Here is a 21,543-nt window from a genome sequence, read left to right on the forward strand (position 1 = left end):
AGAACAGCGTCGTTCTGATTTATAACACCTTCAGGAGTTTAAAGTGGCAGGAGCTGCATGTTGGATAGATCACAGATTATCGCGGCCATTGAATCAGCGTTGTTCTGCACATTTACGGTAAATATTTTGTCTTTTCTACAGTAAATTCTTTATTTAAACAATACTCTTGTACTGTTTCATAATGATTTGCATATTTAACTCGAGTTATGTAGCAAAAATCACGTTAAGGAGCTGTGGACGCATAGCTAAAAACATACAACAAACAATCCAAATGTTTCCATTTGTTTTTTGTTTCTTTTTTTAAAGTCTAGCACAAATATGTCGCTTTTTTTTTTATAACTGGATGCATCTGGTTCTGTTTGTTAGAGAATTACATCAAAATCTCAACAAAAACCGTTTGATGCTATGCACAAACTAAATGTTTGATCAGACAAAGAACCGTTTGGTTCATTTTGAGAGGTGTAAAAATGAATCCGATACGTAGTGAGGAGTAAACAGGTGGATCATATATATGTTGGGCAATGTTCCAGTTATTATGGGTTAAAGGCATCTCTAAACAGGTGGGGGTTTTAGCCTTGGTTTAAAGGAACTCAGTGTTTCAGCTGGGTTTTTTTTTTTTCAGTTTTCTTGAAGTTTGTTCCAGATTTGTGTATAGAAGCTGAATGCCGCGTCTCCTTGTTTGGTTTGTATTAACATTTATATGAATGATGGAAGTCACTGGCAATAAAACCTTTTCTTTCTTATCCTTTCAGTCAGATTTAGCACCGGTCCTCAGCAGGAGTCTAAAATGAGCCCAAAATGACTTTGTAATTAACATAATCGTTGTCTTCCACCACCTTCCCATCATCTGCAGGTGAGAAGCCATTCGAGTGCAAGCTGTGCCACCAGCGATCCAGGGACTACTCGGCCATGATCAAGCACCTGCGCACCCACAATGGCGCCTCGCCCTACCAATGCACCATCTGCCTGGAGTACTGCCCCAGCCTGTCAGCCATGCAGAAGCACATGAAAGGTCACAAGCCTGAAGATATCCCTCCAGACTGGCGCATAGAGAAGACATATCTCTACCTCTGCTACGTCTGAGACGGGAATGGGGTGAAGCGAATGCGGAGGGAGGGAGTGGATGGGGGCAGAGAGGTAAGAGGAATGTAACGGCGCGGGTAGGAGGTCTTGAAGATTGAGGAATGTCAACAAGAAGATGCTTGAAAAAAAAAAAAAAGAGAGCGTTTAGTTTTGCGTTTGTTTTGTTTTTACGTGCAAAGGCGGCGACGAGGAGCTGTGCGTAGGGGCGGGGGGGCGGTGGGGCTAAAAAGACTTGGACGTGGAGAGAGTTCTCCAGCATTGTTCGGATTCACCGGGTCGTTCACTACATCTGCAACTGTGCTATTGTTTCAGGTCATTTCCTGCAGCACCACAAAGCAAGTAGGCTGCAAAGAAGTGACTGTTTGGATGCTGCTGCCACTTTGGTGAGAAGGCAGATTCTCAAGGGCTATCTGACCATCCTCTTTTCTTTTTTTGTCACATTGCTTTTGTGGTGCCATGCTTTCCAAATATTGCATTTGCTATTTTCCAAGCTATGTCTAGATTTGAGTATTTTAATGAACATTCTGTTTTAAGTTCTTGAACTGTTTCCGTTTCCTTTCTCCAATGCCCAAAAAACCTGCAAGTTTATGAGTCCATTCCTGAATTTCCACCAGAAGCAGTGGTGGCTCTGAGATAGCCCCTGAGAATCAGTGTGGGCCTCTGCAGGCTTATGCAGTAGACGGGACAGCTGAACTGGACTAGTGGGAGTATTAAGATGCTGCAAACCAAGCAGGGAAGACGCCAGCGCTGCTTCTCCCTGGAGGTCCCCCCGGCTTCTTCAGCGGTCTTCCTGGGTCGGAGACGCTCCAGTCACCACTGGCCGCTCAAGGCCGACAACCGTCACTTTTATATCATATGTTATTATTATTTTTTTTAGCTCTGCATCATAGTTTATCATGGCTTGATTGCACAGGTAAAGCAAACTACGACAACAGTCTCTGTTTGATGTCAGCAAGGTGTATAAACCCCTCAACAAAATATAATTTGCTATCATAATATCGCACAAGAAAACCCAGCTATATTCAGCAATAGGTGTCTTGACTGCTTCTACCCATTTATCCCCGTGACTATCAGTGTCTCACACTAACGATACCCAACATAAACTGACTCATAGCAGAAAAGCTTCAGCTGCCGTAGATCTGTCAGCTCACCACAGCGGAGGAAAACCAATCATGAGCGGGAGACGGCTTGTCGTCTGCGTGAATCCTGTGACTTGGACGGTTTGCGGTAAACGTGCTGAGGATGCCTTAGCTGCACAATCCCAACGTTCGTCGGTTTTAAGGACTAAATGGCAAGAGCCCTGAATGTGAACGTCTGGAAATGAGGAGCGTATGATGAGGCTGTATGAAAGTACAGATTGATGCTTCGACGTCAGAAAGCGGAAAGTCCCCACCTTTGTTATACGTTGCTTTATTCATTTTCCTGCCTGGGTAAAGCGAAGCATCCTTATCGTTTGAAATGTGCACTCTACTCAGTCCTTCTGAGGAAAACAGCGCTGGAAAAGTGAAGATGGGCACCTCCAACTTTCTGGCGTTTAAACCTGTTCCACACAAGTGATTGTCATGACGTCTTTTGGGGATTTACATATCCAAAAGACAGGTGGTCACCGGTCGGATGAGACGCAGCCAGGCAGAGGAAATGAGCTCTTTCTGCGATTTCCGTCTGTGCGCTTCGTCCCTCTCGTCTCTTATTGTGGTTCTTCTTATTGATTTTGAGTTTGAGCTCAACACATTGTACTTGAATTATCTCTCTCTCGCTCTCTCTGTGTTTTTTTGTTGGGTTTTGTGTGTGTGTGTGTGTGTGTGTGTGTGTGACCTCATGTTCCTTGTGTATTTTATAATTTCCCTTTTGTTTCATGTGTACGTTTGGGCCGGTGCGTGTCGGAGGACGCATCGCAGAAAAAAATTAAAAAATGTGATGAGGCGGAACACGTTTGCAGAGAAATTAAGTGCCACAGAGAAGAGATTCAGTTTTCTTTTTTCATTTTGTTTTCTGTGTTACCAAACTTGGTATTAAGTCTGTTTGTTAAGGAGCCGGATGGTTCGCTCATTCGTTCTAAAAGCTACCTCTGAGTTGTTTTTATGTTTGTTTTTTTGGGGGCAAAAAAGAAAAAGAAGAAAACTCACATTCTTTTGTGTTTGTGTTTTTGCAATATTTGTCAATGCTACATCATCTCATGCTTTTTTTCTTTTTTTTTTAAGCTGATTTATGATTGTGTTTTTAAGAAAAGTCTCTATGAAACGGTAAAGCGGAGGTGGACGGGATGAGGAAAGTCATTCGAATGGATGTTTATTCTTCTCTTACGTTCTCCCCCTGCGCCTCCGACGACGACAAAGAGCAGAGGGGGGGGGGGAAAAGAAAAGCTAACAAAAGCTATTTTGAAGCCTTAAAGTGACAAGTAAGACGGATGACTTCTGTTGCTTCTTGAGAGCGTTTGAAAACAAGAATTTAAACTTGAACATATGTGAATAGAGTTGTAGTTTTGTAATGTGAAATAAACAAAAAAAAAGAGCAAAGTGAACAGGTTGTTGGTGGAAAACGCTGCAGCGCACAGGGCAGGTCACATTTGATGCGGAGCGCATTGGACAATTTGGACGTGCAGGGCGTAATCAAAAAAAAAAAAGAAAAGGAAAAAAGACCTACCAGAAGGTTAAAAATAGAGCTTCTCCCTTTGAGAGAAGCATGCGTGTGTTTCTGAACAAGAGCCAACAGAGGCAATTTGATATATAAAAAAATGGTGATATTTTTGTATTCAGTGTCGGTCCTTTTTTCCATTTTTGTGGAGGGTTAAAGCAGGGCACAAATATTTGTAATTTTTTTTTTTAAAGCGTTACTTTCCCCCTCCTTCTGGGTGTGAATCATTTTTGCCTGCTCCTCTTTGATATTGTTGGACAAAAACAAAAGGAAAAAAAAACAAAAAAATTATTTGTGTGAACACGTTGTAATGATAAGTGTTGCTTTCTGGATGTCAGTTGCATTGTCGGTGAAGGACTAAATCTATCCACCAGTTTTACAAATGTGTGAAAAAGTGACGATTATTAAAAAGAAAGACACAAGACAATACAAAAAGAAGAAAAAAAAACGGAGACGGCAGACAGGGGGCGCTGCCGAACCGACCAATTAGCACTCGTCATTCAGTTGTTTATGTCAATCAAACTTGACTGTGGACGTTTTTATTTAGTTTATTTCTTTGTACTTGAAAAAAAAAGAGAGAAAAGAATAAGGGATGGCATGTCCCGTGGTGTCTTGCCATTTTATTCTCAAACACTGTGAGCTGAGGCCGGGGTGGTGGGTGGGGCTTCGGGTAATATCCACCCACTATAATAATAAATGAAAACCCAGTCACGGTTCAGTCTGAACGCCACAATGCAAGCCTGTTCAGTCACATTATTCTTCTCATCGTCCTCTGAATGTTTTCTACTTGTTGAAAAAGTGTGTAACTGTGTGAGGGCGTGGGTGTGTGTGTGTGCGTATTAGTGGGGAAAATGCACTAATCAGATACAAAATAAAATGATATTCTATGCCACTTTTTTCTGTTGGGGAAAAAAAGAATATATATATATATATAAAAAAAATATATACATATACATTGGCATCGATATAGTTCTTCCCTCAGTGTTCCTCGGGTGTTTCTGTACTATCTTTGTGCCTAAAAATGGAAATTGTTCGACAAAAATAATCCATCTGTATCTGCTTATGTTCTGTATTTCCAAAAGAAAAATAAAAGTGTTGTCTCCAGCACCCTAGGGATGTCATGAAGCTCAAATTATGACTTCTTTTTTTTTTTTTTTTTTAGAGCCAATTGTTGCAATAAAACTTCTGGATTCACTTCTTTAAGCTGTATTCTGTTATTGGCATCCAGAAGCTCTTTTGTTTTCAGCAGCTGATTTAGAGTAAAATATATATATATATTAAAAAAAACAACATTCTGAATTAATGCAATTGTTTTTGTCTCAGCAGCCTTGCTGTTGGGGATTTTTAGGAGAAAATGAGTGGAAAACCTCCATTCGTGCAGGTTGGCACTAGGCTTCTGTCTATTAAAGTACTTTTTTTTATTATTATTATTATTTGTTTGTTTATCCCCCTTGTTCTACAAAATGCATTTATCAGTCGGGGATGTAAAATTTGGTCCGAGAGGAATCGTGGCATCCCTGGAAGCTGGCACTCTGTGTTTTTGGTGTGGTGTTTTTCTAGAACAAAGTAGCCATTTTCATGCAGTGTTGCAGTGCATGTGCCATTGAGGTCTAGACTAAAACTGTTTGAGTAACAAAGCACCAAGACATTGTATTTTTTTATATTAGCACTGAGGACCAATTGCCCCGTCGGACCAAGCGTGACGAAGCTTTTTTTTGTTGTTGTTGTTGTTGTTTTTTGTATCGTAACAAAGCATTTTTTCCCCCCCGTCTTGCCCTGGCTTTGTCTGTGCTACTTCTCTCCTCCATTGTCGTTGCAGCACAAGTGCCAGTCGAGTTGCTCTGTATTAAGAAAATAGTGTTTCTATTATGATTTGAATTGTTTTAGTTTTTGTCTACCTCAGCACCTAATCTTAGCCTAATCTTAGAAGGTGCCCAATTATTGTTTTTTTATTTTCTTTTTTTTTTTTTTGTCGTCGTCGTTGTTGTTGTTGTTCTCGTATTGTTGTCACTTGTACAAAAATAAAATGGAAAAAAAATGTTTTTGAAATTTTGCATTAGAGCTTTGCGAAGGTCCTTTGTCTTTTCCGGCGACAACGTGCTATTTTTATTTTCATTTTTTCGGTTGGTTTCCGTTTTGTTTCCCGTGGCAGTACGTTTCCTGTTCAAGCCGTGGCACCAATCTATAGCCACCGTCTGTTGATATAGAGGTTGTTTCTTCCTGTTTCGTTTCTCTCCATGTAGATTCAGACACATCTTTGTAACATTTCAGTGTTCTCTGATGGAGTGTTGGAAAAAAAATTAATAAAAAGGAAAATGAAAAGATTTAAATGCTGCAGGTTCTCTTCTCCATGTTAATAAATTCAATGTTGTGCCTTTTGATAGAAAAAAAAATATATTAAAAAGGAATCCTTTTTCAAATCCTACTAACAGTAGATTGTTGATTGAAGTGGGTTTTTTAATTGTATTTTTATTTATGGGTCTCATAATAAAAATCAAATCATGATGTTGAGTTGTATACTTTGAATCTGCAGTTAGAAAACGAAATAAAAAACTGGACTTCATGTTTTCTCATCATCTGGCTCTATATTTACTCTTTAAAACACTTTTAACAGAAAAATAAACCCGCTTATTTTCTGTCTGCGTGTGCTGGCGTGTGCATGTTGGTGTGTGTGTGGGTGTGTGTGTGTGTATGTTGGTATTTCTCATTTTGTAAGGTGTAGTTTTCCAACAAGTACTTGCGCTGAGGGCCCACTGCTCCTTATGGGGCCCAAAGCCTGGGTAAGGGTGTCCAAAGTGTGGCAGTTGATGCAGATGGACACTTTTTATCCCTAATGTGAACAAAATCCTTCTTGATAAATTAAATATAACAAGGCTTTTGTTATATTGTGTTCACCCCAACTATGCAGTGACTTTTTCCTCAGAAGCAGATTCTGGTGCTCCCAGATTAGATTTTAATGAATGAATGAATGAATATATTAAACTTTAAGAAAAAATAAAAACAGACTCAAATCTTGGTCTAATTGCATAGAATGGGCTAAATGTTTTGTTTTTTTTGCATGTTTGCTTATAAAGCAAACATGCAAAACCCTTTTTAACTTTGAAGTGCACATCCACTCCCTGTAAAAATCTGACAACTTTATTTAAACTTTAGCATGCTTAGCTCATTGAGTGAGTTCAATTTTGATGTATTGTGATTTACTTTTACATTGATTGAAATAAATCACAATGTTACTCAGTAAATTTAGTTTTTAAAGTTATTACATTCATTGGGGTTCACCTGTTCTGACTTGACGATTTTGACTCGTGCCAAAAAGTTTGGACACCCCTGGCTTAGTGTCCGGCTATAGAAATCAATCAAAGATGGATGCAAGTCGATGCAAAGTATGTGTGCTAAAATTTTAGACAATAAAAATAATTTGAGTGACAACAGAATTAAAGAAATATATGTATTATTCTAGTAGTTTTCTCAAAGCATACGGGACAAATTGTAGCAACAATACAGTATGCCAAACCACATACATCTGTATTAATTATGCATGCATGGAAGATGCTTTGAAGTTAATCCCCGTGACGGTTCTTCTTTCACTGTTCTCATCAAACGTTTTCTTTTTTTTCTTCTAAAGCAGCAGTTTGTTCAACTCCAACACCTTAAATAAACTCATTCAAAGAGCTGTTCCAGGGTGAACTGAGCACCAAACGGGGGATAACTTTATTTTTTTGCAATTTTGTCTCAGCATAGCAAACTTCGGTGAATTTTTTTTATGTGACAGACCATCACAAAGTGCAGAATAATTGTGAAGTAAAAAAAATAAATCTCATTAATTAATTTCATTATTTATTTAAGTTGGCAGTTTGGAGGCTAGAAAAACGCCTCGGACATGCAGGATAATGGACCACGATTCAAAACCGCAGATCTAGATGAAGCCCAATATATATATTAGATCGGTCCAGTCAAAGTCCAGATTGATGTTCAGATGTTTTCCATCCATTCTGGTTAGAGAACATTGCATTAATCTGTTCAGTTTTGATGTGAGAAAATATGGAGTAGTTTATTTTCAAGGCGCTGAGATATTACAGCATTCAGAATATTTGTTTTTTAAACATTCAAAATGATATCCTGCTCCTCCTTCCTGCCCTGAAGCACGATAAAACCCGAGGGAAGAGCAGCGGCGGCACAGGAGGCACTGAAAATAATCTGGCTGCTCATAGAAGCAGAACCCAGCGCATGGAGGCCGGGTTGGCCTCAGCCAATCATATTACAGGGGTGTGCCACCTCCAGACACACCCCTGGGTTTTCTCTGAGACCATAGTTTGAGCCGGAAATGCTTATTGTTTAAAAATAAAATAACCTGATTCATGTGATAAAATATTAGTGCTGGTTTAACTTGCAGCAGTGGATTATATCCATATTTAGTTATTCATCAATATTTTTTGCTATGTTTATGCTTTTATCCACAGCAACTTACTAATGGGATTTATAGCAGTGCAGTTAAAATCAAAGTTCATAATGTATGCAATGACATCCAATTAAAAAAAAAATTGATTCTTCCAACTGTTTTGAAGTTGATCCAAGTTTTTTCAAAGTTTGCAGAATTTACAAAATGTAAAATAGTGTGAAAAATGTTTTTCTTCAGTGTTCACATCACACCAGAAATGTATGAAAGACATTTGTGTTATTTAATTACATATGTCCATCTGTCCAACTGATGATGGAAAAGTCATTGTGAATGGTTCTGTCGGACCTGTTGCTTTGGTGTCACTTTGATCTTATTTTGGGGCGTTAGGAAGGAAGGGGTTGGCGAATGGTTTGTTAGGCTTGTTAAGGAGGGAGTTTTTTGTTGTCCATCCATTCTTCTGTTCATCTGTCCAGACATCATTCATTTAGCAACCATCCCTTCATCAATCTGCCCATCATATCATTCATACAACCAATTATTCATCATTTCATTCATTCATTCATTTATTCATCTGTCATCAGAGGCCATGCTGACGAGCCTGAGCATTCACAACAGTCTCTGCTGTCTGGAACACACTGTAAAGTACACAATGATGATTGACAACGCTAAGACCCGCCTCCTGGCTCTGATTGGTTGTTTCTAGTTAACACTAGGAGAAAGCAGAGGAGCTTGATTTATTTATTTTTTCACAGATTACCTGTCTCGTACTGTCATGACTCTGTGACAGTTTCAACAAATGTTTAAAAATATGTATTTTTTTTATCAAAGTTATATACAGTACATGCAGCTTTATGAATGAGATATTTCAAAGAACTGCTCGCAAATTTGCAGAGAAGGTTTTGAATTAGAAAATACCTTTTATAGCAATGCAGTCACAGCCAACCTTGACCCATATTCCAGTCCCGCTGAGGCGGAGCAACATCTTGAAGCATTTCAGAGGGAAGAAAGAAACTTTTCTAAGTTTTAAGTTAATAAAAAAAAGGTGTTTTTCTTTTACTTCAGGAGAGAGTTTTAGGTACAATTTCCAACACCTTTAGCAGCCTGTTGGTTTTTTTTTAACCACATTTACTGAAGTGAATGTTTACTTCACAGCTGATGGAGTTCTAGGATCGCATCATGAAATGTCCATCCAGAAAAGCAGACGCATGACCTCTAATTCATTCAAATAAATGCATGAACAATTTTCTGTACTTAGGTGGTGCGGCAGGACGTGTGTTCTGGTAATATTTTCTCTCTGCCGTTGAGAAGAAGCAAGCACGGATCACTAATATGAAATATTCAGTCAAATCTGTGCGGATGCCTTTTTATTTTACATATGAAAACCGTGTCACATCAAAGTGTCTCCTCTGTGTTCTAATATCGCTCCAATATTTACTCATTTCCTCCATGTGACGCACTCGCAATCAGATCTGGGCTACAGCATATTGGAAACTAATGAGGCCTCTCTTTCAGGATTTTGACGGAAAACAAAAACAGGAAATAAGGAGGAAAAAGTCATTGTGAATGGTTCTGTCGGACCTGTTGCTTTGGTGTCACTTTGATCTTATTTTGGGGCGTTAGGAAGGAAGGGGTTGGTGAATGGTTTGCTAGGCTTGTTAAGGAGGGAGTTTTCAGGTCTGATCTCTGACCCACATGTCTAAACACTCTTCCTCTTGTTTCTATTCTTTGATCACTTTCCACACATTTAACATTGTTTTATTCACTTAGTGCAGTAAATCTCTAACTCCTTTATATTTGTGACATTTTCTCCTTCAAATCAGAGGAACAATATTAAGGTCCTTTTGATTGAAAAATAGGGTTCACATGTGGGTGGGTGCTGTAGAAGGCGGGGGATGTTGTTGTACATGCTGCCATCATGTGGTCACTGTGTGAACTACAGGCTGCTGTTAAAACTGTAGTATACATTTTATACACCGAGACATGACGGAATTTTATTAGAGTTGCTATTAAATAATAATGGTTGGAAGGAAGAGCAGTTAATAATATAGTTAAAACGTAAGTGGTAAGTTTTTCTGATTAATCTGTCATTTATTTTGTGTCAAAACTATTCATTTATACACTCAATAACCAGAAAATTCTGTTGTTTCTCTTTTTTGTTAACGTATCTTTTCTTAAATAGTGCACACAGTCACATAAAGACAATTGGAGAGGAATAAAAAATGATTTCAAGTTAAATTTGTCTGTTTAATATATCTTCAAAATTGATGATACGTTTTACAACATAGTAGAAATGTTTACAGCGTTTGTTGTTTTTCTTTCGGTCATTACAGACAGCATTATTTTTCCGTTGGCACAAAAACACAACCAAAATGTATGTGCACAATGTTGCACTGGGAAAAAAAATAAAATAAAATCATTGTTACTGTCTTGCTGTAGCACACTGTGTCAGCCAAGTTGTATTTTCCAGCATCAGTCAATGTAAAATGTACATTAAAATCAGACGAGAACGTAAAAGTCAGGATTTGGCTTTCTACGAGTTAGCTCAGATTACAAGATTAGCCGATGCTAGCGAGCTAACATAAATTTATATCCTAGCATTAGCTAAATGTAGCTAATATGCAGAGACTAGCTAACTTTTGCTATATAAATGCCAGTTTATTGGGTATTTGTAACTTTCTGTCCGCCGCTCTGGGAGACAGGCAGAACCAGAAACTGCTGCCTACAGTTGTAGCCTGTAGTAATTAGCAACAAAGAGATTAAATATTTTAATATAACACGCATTCTTTGTCTGCTTACATCATTTAATTTATCTACAGTTGTCTACTGAAAAATCACTAAGTTGAGCTGAGCTCTTTTTTAAATCTTAAACTGGTTTAAATCTGCAAGTAACATTAAAGCTGTCAGGGTTTTTTTGTTTTGTTTTATGTTTCATGTGGAGAGATAAGAAACTTTGTGTCAACAGCGTTAATGTGTAGCTCTCCAAAAAACTGCCCCACTTCACATTTCCTAAGTTTCAGGTACAGGAAAAGCTAAATGCAAAAAGCAGTCCTAAACAATTTGTTAGCAATTTACATATATTAAGTCATTAATTGTGTAGCAATAAAGCGTCCATTTATATATTCATAGATTTTTCTTATATATTTTCTCATTTGGTAACCAAGTTTATTATCATTTCTCATCTTCAGATTATTGGTTTTCATTTCCTAGTTTCTTCAACTCAGTAGATATCTGGGATAAAACTTAGCTTTGGCTTCACTAATGTCCCCGTTTTACCCCCTGTAATGATGCGTATTAACTGCACCTAAAACAGTTTGGGACAGAATGCCAATGTGCCTTTGGATCGTCTCAGAAAGCCTTTGTGTTCCTCCTGATGAAGCCCCTCTTGTTACTTTTGAGTCATATGCCTTCAAACTACTGGATTAGGCCTAAATTATAATGTTTACGAGGACATTTTACTGTCTCGTCCTCTGAATTTACATGGTGGCCTCATCTAGAGGAGTTATTTCTCTATTCATGAATGCCTCCTTTATCCGATGAGCTTCAGCCACTTACACTTGATATACTTATTTGTGATTGACCTACGCTGACTGGGTGGAGGGGCGAAACTCAGGCCACCTGCCAGACCGACCACAGAGTGCCCAGTGTGATGCTGTAGGCGATCACGGCCACTAGGTAGACTCTGAAGAGCAGCACGTCCAGCACATAGCCAACCTGGAGCCACTCCTTGGCGATTTCCCGACACCGGTCCCTCTTCTCCAGGAACTGCCGAATGGCCGTCACCTCTTGGAGGATGTTGTCCATGACGGGCGGAGTGTTGTCCCTGGATGGGGCCAGGCGAAGTCCAAGCATTCCACCCTCTCTGTCTTGCTGGCTGAGCCTCTGGCCTATCTCACAGGTGTGGTGGAGGGAGCACTGGGCTGCAGAATGAGACAAAGGTGTAATCTTGTAATTTAGCCTCTTACACCTATGAAGAAAGCGACAGGTTAGGAAGAAAATGTTAAAGCGGCTCAACGATTGGTTCTTATTTCACCAGATGTGACACATTGTGTGGAAGTGTGGGGTAGAACTTAAAATAGAGATGCAAAACTTTCAATGTCTAATGATTCGATTTTGAAGTTAAAAGTCACAATTTGAAAAAAAGATTGATTCAGAAATTATTTTTAATTCAGAAACCATTTTTTCTATTTAAACGATCTAAAGATTCTGTTTTAGGTAATGTGACTGACAAAAGGAAAAGACAGTGTAAGCAAATAGAACATTTAGAATGGTCAAAAAGCCCAGAGTTTTTAGATTAATATTTTGGGGGACAAAAATGTAACCTGAAAAGTAAACATATGCCAGAAAAAATAAAAAAAAATGTTGAGATCTCAGAAATTTTCCAGAAAAAAACTCAGAAATTTTTAAGTTTAAGAAACTTGGAACATTTTCAAGTTTCTTCAAGGAAATTTCTGAGTTTTTTCTAGCAAATTTTCTGCCTTTCTACCTCTAAAACTCAGAAATTTAATTTTATTTATTTAGACAATTTCTGAGATTTTTTTGGTGGAGATTTATTCTATATTTTTTCTATTTACATTGGCCCAAATACGTCATTGTTGTCTTCTGAGCTTATTAGCTAACTTTCTTTGAACGTGAATGGGGGAAATATTATAAGTTTATGCTTCTTTCTCCTCTGTTTCATTAGTTATTTCTTTTAGTTGTTACAGGAACTGCTCATATTTATTATTGAGTGAATGAAAGGCAAAATAAAGTGAAATAAAATGAAATTGATTTAAACTTTTATAGGAGAGGCGATGTTGACAGCCATCTTTACTTTACCCGTCCCGTAGTTGTTTTCCTTGGAGTGGTCCAGCTCTGAAGCCTGAGACGACAGCCTCGCACAGAAGCGGTGCTTTTTGTGGATGCAGAAGAGAACCGGAGCTCTTTCCAGGACCAGGTACTTCACCCAGTGGGGGACGGGTGGCTGCAGATCCTGCTTGTGGACCAGACGAACAATCAGTACGGTTTCTGTTAGGCTGATCACCAGGAGAGCCATGCAGACCACGAAGTACACACCTGCAGGACCAGGTAAGAGTGCAAAGATTGGAGGTTTTGGAGATACAGTACAATGCAACTTGGTTTCAATATGATGTGAAATGAAAGACCTCTACTCTTTGCCATCTGGCTTTGCTTCCCCTGAACTTCCAATGTTTTGACACTAGTGTTGGTCAAATCCAAAGATTATTGTAAACATAGGTCTTCCACAGGTTTCAATCATATTGAAGTTGAAACGCTATGTGATGTGAACATATAATATGAAATGAAACAATACAATATAATCTGATAAGATACATTACCGAGTTAGGTGAGATACGTGAGATGATATAAAATAACACAATTTGGAACCATTTTAACCACGGGTTTGTAGCATCTCCTTAGCTTGCTGCACAGTAAGGAGTTGCATTTGTAATTTCTGTAATGCTGAAAATTAGACTTTTGTTTTTAAAACAAAACACAAGCATTCATTATTTCCCTGTTGGGTTTGATACGTGGTTGTTTTCCAAATTCAATATGATACAGTAAAAATCTGAAATAATACATAATTTGATGCTTTTTGATTTGATGTTCTTATATATATAACACAGCAACTTAACACAACAGAATATTTTACAATACAAAATAAAATAGTTTTGCATGATATATGATTTACAATATTTTGACATCCGACAGTATAAAATAATATAATAGCATAACCTGATGCAATTTGATTAGGTTTGATGTAATGCACAGCCATATTGAAATATTTGACATGAGACAATCTGATATGATTTGAAATGAGACAGAACAATTCAATATAAACAATTCAATATGCTGCATTACAATACTGTCTGCTTGAGTAAATTAGTTTTGGATATGTACTGTTCACACACAAAAAACAACAACAACAAAAAAACCCAGAATGATGTAGCAAATCTTTAGAGATAATTAAATAGTCTTTTGGTTAAATGGAAACTCCTTTTAGACTTCGTGAACCCCAGTCACCTATCAGTGGCGTTCCGATGGCCGTGGCAGGCAGAGTGTCGGACACGATGATGAGGAAGACCGAGTAGCCGAGCAGCAAAGTGATCTTAAAGGAAACTCTCTCTCCGCTGTCTGGAGGCAGAAAGAAACCAACGATGTCCATCACCATCAGGAAGACGCTGGGCAGCAGCAGGTTCACCGTGTAAAACAGCGGCCGCCGTCGGATCACCACCTGGGGAAAGCAGCAGCATGTTAGGCTGAATAAGAAGTCTATTTAAACTTTGATTTGTTACTAATTTACGGTTTGAATGTGTGACCTGAGAATAAGTCATCCATCTGGATGAGCTCCGAACCCAAAATTCATCCGAATGTGGAATGCAAAACGTAAAACAAGCAAGCGTCTAAAAGATTTTTGTCCTGTTTGGTGTTTCCAATCTGATGAGAAACATTGAATATTTCATCTCAGTAGTTTTTCCTTGCACACTTACATGGAACTTCATCTCTGCATAGTAGTCGTCGTTGTCCACGCTGAAGATCTTGTAATTGGACAGGATGTGCAGCAGCTCCCACTCTCCCTGGTTCATGAAGACGCTCTTGTCGTCCCGGAGCTTCTCGGGGCTTCGCATCAGGGTGATGTTGATGTCGTCGACTGCAGATCAAGCACAATGTTTGGAGCAGCGCGAAGCAGGCCCGACAACAAATCGGTTCTCATCCACCCCCTCCGCTCCGTGAGCCTAAACCACAGCAGGAGGCGCCAAACAAAACAACAGCGCTTCTGCTCGCAACCGGGATGCAATGTGCTGCTTTGGAGGTGAAACCTGTCATTTTCTGTGGGTTTTTTTTCGTCTCTTAAAAGATCTGAGATTTAAATTTTAAAGCAAAATAAAACAGATTTCATGTTCAAAGAAAACACATACAGCATCTCAATAAACAGAGCACTGCAAAAACACAAAATCCTGCCAATTATTTTTGGTCTACTTTGTAGTGCAAATATCTTGGTACACTTGAAATCAGATAAAACTTACTTACAAGTAACTTTTCAGCAAGATGTAGGAGTTTGTTTCAAATCAACAATTTATTAAGATTGGTGAAAATGTACTAGTTCCACTTATAAAATTGAAAAAATGTCTTGTTATCAGTTTAGAATAACAATATTTATTCATATCAAGGAATTATTCACTTAAAATAAGTTAATATATCTTGCGGAAAAGTTACTTGTTAGTTTTGTCTTATTTTAAGTGTACTAAAATATTTACACTACAAGTCATACCCAAAATACTTGGTGTGATTATTTTTGTTGTTGTTTTGCAGTGAATATATTTTCTGAAATTGTAGCATTATTCTCCATTAGATTACTGCAACAGTTATTCTGATGCATTTGATGTTTGTGTGTTTTGGGGTTTGCATCATTCGTGTGTTTGCGGCGCATCACATTTGCACCTCTGAGCCTCCATAGAAATCATCATTTTAAAACTGCATTTTATATTTACTCAGGTTATCTTTGATGCTAACATTAGTTTGATGATCTGAAATATTTACACAAGCAAAGCAAAGCAAAAAGACAAGAACTTTGCAGAGAGGCCCGTCTGTGTTTGTACAGCGCTGGTATTGTTATGACTGAAGGTTTTCAGATCTCAGCCAAGCAATTCACATTTTGTATTTCCCCTGTGAATAAATGCCGATTTACTGGTGTGGAGCCAGCTCTGGAAGGTGAGGCTGCATTTCTGGACGTCAAACGGGAAGTTGTAGATGTTGAGTGTGCAGGCGGTGACGACCTGGATGGGCTTGTAGTTCTGCACCAGACCCTCATGTGTAACGTAGACGTAAGGAATATCTGGAGACTTCCCCACATCGACGCTGCCGGTCACACACAACAAATGCAAACCACGTCTGTATGATCACATTCAGCGCAGTGGAAGGGCCGAAGTGAAGGAAATCTCATACAACTCGTTGATGAGAATGTCAGGAACCCAGACGTTAGCCGTAGGCAGGGAGACTTGCTTGACTTCATCAAAGTCCTCCGGGTTCCACACCAGGAACTCATCCGTCCACGACTGAAAGATTCAACGCCATAAATGATCAGTTTTCCAACAGTACGCCACTTGTTATAGTGCATAAAACAAAGAATAATAACCTGATCAATATAAGCAGACATAAACACTGTTGAAACATTGAAATTCTAAAACATTGAAAAAAAAGTACCTAATCAATAAGAATAAAAATGTACATAAAAATTACATTTTTATTTATGATGAAATCTAAAACACTAGATTAACTGTAACAGTTCAATCCGATTTGGATCACATAAAATAAAAAAAAACACAGATATTTTGTTTCATCTGAGGGGCCGACTGTCTGTGTTTGAAGCTTTTTTTTCCAATCTCTAGAGATTAGGTCAATAATTAAAACATTGTTTTTCACAAAATATCAATAAGTAGTTATTCACTCGGACTATGGCTGGACAATTAATCAACAGCAATATACAGTATATCACAATAGACACATCATCAATATCAATGGATAATATGTCTGAAAGAATTTTCAATAATTTCACTGAACTCCCATTCAGAGCCGCACAGCATTCTGGGGGATGTAGGCAGATTAAACTTAGCAACTCACTCACTCTTTGGTTACCTAGTAACAATCTGTTGAGCAGCACCAGTATTGCTACCGCGTCTCATAATGTTTTTAAAATAATAAACAATAGCGCGGGGTGAAAAGGTCACCAGTTTGGCAGGATTTCAGATATTTATAACAGAAAAACTAATAATTATCAATATCCACTGATATGAAATGCTCATATTGTGGTACGTTTTTCAGCCATATTGTCCAGCCGTAACTCAGATGGCTTAATAGTCATTGCTCTTACCTGCCTGTACCACACATACGTCGTCAAAACCTGGTTCTTCTCGTCCTTTAAGATACAGAAATAAAATCCGTCACGTTGCTTAAGTGCCAGTAAGACGTTGATCTGCCCAGAGACATTCCTGAACCACCGACCGGTGAGCAGAACTCACCACATTGAGGATGGAGTAAACCATGAGGTCTATGGCAACGATAGTAGACGTCCGCCAGTCCTTCACAGGTCTCACTCCTTTCTTATATCCAGCGCTCAGGAAGTCAGCCAGCTGCACCAAGGTGGCGTTGGCAAACCTTCCAGGGTTACTGGGCGGCTTTTTAACTGAAAGACGTCAAATTATTCACATTCGCATGTGAATCAGCAGGAAGGAAAAATGCTCTTCACATTAGAACAGACAAAAATAAATTACATTCCCACCAGAGGCCTGTAGCAACCGTGGTAATCCACACATGAACAGAAAACTTTGTCCACAAATTATGTTATGTGTTATAAAGTGGAATTCATGCACTAAATATATGAAAAAGTAAAGCTAAGAATAGAAAAATGACTGAAATCTGCTTCCTTCCTAATAAACTCAGCTGTTTTAGACATAAAAAAGGTTTCTTGTTGCCAATATATAACACAAGAAACTAAACATAATGATGCTATTAAGTACAGACATACCTTTCATCATTTAAATGTACCATTGAGCACCACTGGGGGCATAATCTGTATGTGCAGAGAACATAATCTCACCATGAACTGGCCACCACCAGCTACTGATCTCAAGAAATCTGACAAAAGAATAATCTATCTATTTATCCATTAGCAGATCCAGTTTTAACGTGAAAACAGTAAGAGATTCACTCAATCACCACGGCTGATGTAGGCATTCACTGCACAAGACTCCACTGCTGAGAAAAAAGCATGCTAAAGCTTCCTTAAAGTTAGTTGCGGAACATTAAAACAAGACCAAATCTCAACTTTTTGGATATGTTTGTTCACACCATGTGTAGAAGGAAAATTTCATTCCACCTAACCCTCAAAAACCACAATGAATGTGACGTTTGAAGGTGGAACCGTCATAGTATAGGCAGAAGGATGGAGGAGCTGAGGAATGTATAGGACTGTTCTTCATAAGAATCAAATAACAAAACCGGATATTTTTTCAGTGAGACAAATGCAGAAAACCTTCGAGATCTGATGAAAGTTTGAGTGGAAGAATTGGTCACCTGAGTAATAATGCATGTCACCAGTTTCTCCGTTCAGGAAACATTTTGATTCTGTTATTGCCAACGAAAGCCGCTGAGCGCGGAACACATTTCAAGCTCAATGCTTTTCTCTCGCTGACATTTCACTTTATTTCACCCAACTTATGGACTCATTTGTGTTGATTTCTTTGTATGTGTGGATCTCTTGGGTTGCTAGAGACTCTCAGAGTGGATTTTATGTCAGCAGCCTCAACACAAAGAAAACATTGATGCTTTCACTGCTTATTGTTTTCTACTTCACGCCAAAATCAACAAAGGACTTTTTATTCTGCTAACATTCACTCGCTGTTGTAAAAGTGTCAAAACAGTAAAAGCGTGATTTAATGTAATTCTGTTAATATGAACAGAAAGTATTAAAGCCTTACTAATTCTGTTACAATAAAAAGTGTAATACCTCCCTAAATTTCTTCAGTGTTTTTGCCACACTTGCATGTTTTAGATCCTGAAATAAATGTTAATATTTGTCAAATATAACCATAGTAAATATGAAATACAGTTTTTAAATTATGTTACTTATTTGACTGGATGTTCTCCTTGTTGAATGTAATCAATTATCAAAACATTTTGGAGCGTCACTCAATTTTGCAGCCCAAAAACCTTCTAAAGGCAGACCTGTGAAATCAGAAAATCTGTCAACTAAAACTTAACAAAACCAGAAAATAGGTTGAAAAATCTTAAAGCGCCACTTACCGGAAGCAAGGTCAAATTAATTGCTTGTACTTTTAGGGGACTGTCTTTAGTGAAATACTTTTGGTAAAACTTAAACTGCAAGTTAAAAAAAAATAAAATCCCAATATGAAAGTTTAACTAAAACTTCTCAACAACTTTTACTTGCATTAAACGTGGTGAACACACTTATAGACATCTTACAAACATTTGTTTAAATTTTACATTTTATGAGTTACAGGTTTTCCCTTATGTTGCTTTAAGGTAAAAATTTAAACCCCAGTTTGTTTCCACAAACAGCAAAATGAGTAGTAGTGAATGTTTTCTAAAGTTAAATTTGAGTAACTTAAACTATATTAATAAATATTTGCAAAACAAAACAAAATACCCACCTTGTAACATTATTTCGATTTATTATTTATTTACAATCAAATAATAAATCACAAGTTATAGTAAACTAATCATTTGTACTGGTTTAAATTTGTCCTTTTTGTCAGTATTTTGGGGCAATCAACTGTATTTTTGGCAAATCAAACTTTGTTGAGCAATAATTTTGACTAGTCTGAGCATTTTCAGAAATTAATTGCATTAGTTATATCTGAATAATTTCTGAAATTTAGATATGCTACTTAGACATGCTCATTTATTTACTGAACAGAGAAAAATGTGCTTTTAACAATTAGAAAAATGACCTCTGAGCATTCTGCGGCCACCAAGACTGAATCTGGCGCTTTAATCGTAGGTCGGTGTTAATATTTCAGTTTTTATAGTGCATTAAAGTAAAGTGTGGCATACCTGTGCAGACGGTAGCAGCTCCATGGAGCAGCAGGTAAATCAGCGTCGTCCAGCCCGATGACAGCCTCATGTTCTGAGCCGGGTCTCTGCTGCTGTGACGGCTCTCCTGTCGTTCTGATGAAAGACCTCGGGACGCCCGACTCTCTTATCCTCCATATCCATCAGCTTCACGCATCACTTCACCCACTTCCACTATGACACCCTGTTAGCGTCAGTGGGCTGCGGAGGGCGTATCCATGTGAAGCCCCACCTCTCCGCTCCATAAAGCAGCAGCTCACTGCAGCAGAAAGTCCATTTAAAGTTCATACATCGTGTCTGAGAAATGACAGCTGGAGCTGAATGACATGAATATCAACTAGGGGCTTTTAGGCAGGATTCCACTTCATCTGCTGCTGCAAAATTAAAAGTTACTTTTTTACTCCAGTTGTTTTATGACATTAAAAAGTCAAATTCAGCATGTCTTATTTTTTCTGCTCCAAAGGTATTTTTGGCAAAATACTAAATATTTCCCATAGAAAAATTGTTTCTTTTTTTTTTTTTTTTTGCTCCCTTAAATAAAATTAAAGCTCAGTTTTTGATACTTTTATTTAGCACAGGGCTTCCCAAACTTTCCCCCCAAAGAGTATTAACCTGTGGCTGGGGACCCCCTCTGTAAACCCACAGACAATGCTACAAAACATGTAAAGAAACATCAAGTTTTAGAAAGTTTTTTTATTCACTGTTCAGTCATTTTTGCATCCATTTAGCATAAATTCTGCCTGAAACCATCTGATTTTTAGATGGCCAGGACCTTTGTGGCAGAAGATTTCATCAGATAGCACATTATGAATTTATTACCAAAAAAAATTAACTTTTTTCTCTCATTGTATGTAATATTTGATATTAATTATATAAAATGTTATTTTTCCCCCCACAGTTCTCATGGTTTTTGCAGCAGAGCTGGTTCCTTCGGTCGTTTCCGTGTCAGAATTTTTCTATTTCTTGCCAGCTACACTAGCTTGTAGCTTGAGGAACAAAGCAGCTTCATGAATTTGACTGACAGCCAATCAGAAAAGGACCATCAGAAACAACCTTTAAATCAATTAATTTAACTTACTTTTTTGTGTAAAAAAAAAAAAAAAGAATAACTGAAAACCAAAATTGTAATAAAATCTTGAGATTAAAAAGAATTATGAGATAATTTGTTTGTGTGTTCTGCTTTTTTTTCCCTCTCATCTTTCCTCCAACTTTCTGAGGCCGCCACAATGACAAACACTGATTTAACTGATGCAGGAGAAATCTGCCAGGGAGGAAAAAAAACTTCAAGAAGATCTTCCACGTGTGTGTTTTCTTCATTTTTCAAACATCTCTGAAGATGGAGCATACTATCAAGACTTTTTGTTGATTTTTAATGTGTGCATGTCACAAAGGAAGTCCCACCGACTAAAATTATTATCTCAGCATGAAGAACATTTCTGTCACCTAATATTTTGACTGAAAAATCTCATGCCTATGAAGTCGAGGTTTGGAAATCGGATCCTCGACTGCAACTCTCCTGCAACTTTTGGATGCATCTCTGCTCCAAAGCACCTCGATCAAAAAGCTGAATTATCTCTTTGGGTTGTCAGCAAGTTTTGCCAAGGCCTGTTCATTAACCAGTCATTTGACTCAGGCGTTGCAGCAGGACTGAAGCTGCAGTATCGTGGCACAGCAGGAGTTGCAGTTGCAGAATGGCTTTTTTGTCTTACAAAAGGCAAAACATAAAAAAAAAACAAAAAAACTTGTGATTTATATTTAAAGCAACACAAATTCACAGAATATGAATTCTACTCTCTTATTACTGAAGATATGACAGTAATCAGTATAAAGCAGCTATAAAT

At 38.0% G+C, this 21,543-nt stretch overlaps 2 protein-coding genes across 3 annotated transcripts in view; one reads left to right on the top strand and one right to left on the bottom strand.

Annotated features, from left to right (window-relative positions):
* The window catches only part of zbtb16a (zinc finger and BTB domain containing 16a), a 174,523-nt gene extending 168,413 nt beyond the window's left edge, over positions 1-6,110 (top strand). For both annotated transcript variants that reach the window (XM_032575413.1, XM_032575415.1), the window contains exon 7: positions 854-6,110. In XM_032575413.1, coding sequence (XP_032431304.1) covers positions 854-1,083 — 230 coding nt within the window. In that variant the 3' untranslated portion in view covers positions 1,084-6,110. The remainder of the gene's footprint in view (positions 1-853) is intronic.
* A 4,226-nt stretch (positions 6,111-10,336) lies between these two features.
* On the bottom strand, positions 10,337-20,743 carry htr3a (5-hydroxytryptamine (serotonin) receptor 3A). The gene is made up of 9 exons (XM_032575416.1): positions 19,685-20,743; positions 17,131-17,294; positions 16,983-17,027; positions 16,058-16,167; positions 15,801-15,970; positions 14,602-14,762; positions 14,135-14,345; positions 12,932-13,168; positions 10,337-12,033 (listed from the first exon to the last, which is right to left on the bottom strand). The coding sequence occupies exons 1-9, from the start codon at positions 19,752-19,754 to the stop codon at positions 11,723-11,725; spliced, it is 1,479 nt and encodes a 492-aa protein (XP_032431307.1). The 5' UTR covers positions 19,755-20,743; the 3' UTR covers positions 10,337-11,722.
* Positions 20,744-21,543: the final 800 nt, after the last annotated feature.

Source organism: Xiphophorus hellerii, chromosome 11 (genome assembly GCF_003331165.1).
Source record: "Xiphophorus hellerii strain 12219 chromosome 11, Xiphophorus_hellerii-4.1, whole genome shotgun sequence".
Lineage (NCBI taxonomy): Eukaryota > Metazoa > Chordata > Actinopteri > Cyprinodontiformes > Poeciliidae > Xiphophorus > Xiphophorus hellerii.

Excerpts from the sequence above, each read along its gene's own strand:
- htr3a (XM_032575416.1), bottom strand. The coding sequence starts at position 19,754 with ATGAGGCTGTCATCGGGCTGGACGACGCTGATTTACCTGCTGCTCCAT. Across the intron at positions 17,295-19,684 it reads AGCTGCTACCGTCTGCACAG|TTAAAAAGCCGCCCAGTAAC; the intron begins GTATGCCACACT and ends GACGTCTTTCAG. Across the intron at positions 17,028-17,130 it reads TTTACTCCATCCTCAATGTG|GACGAGAAGAACCAGGTTTT; the intron begins GTGAGTTCTGCT and ends TGTATCTTAAAG.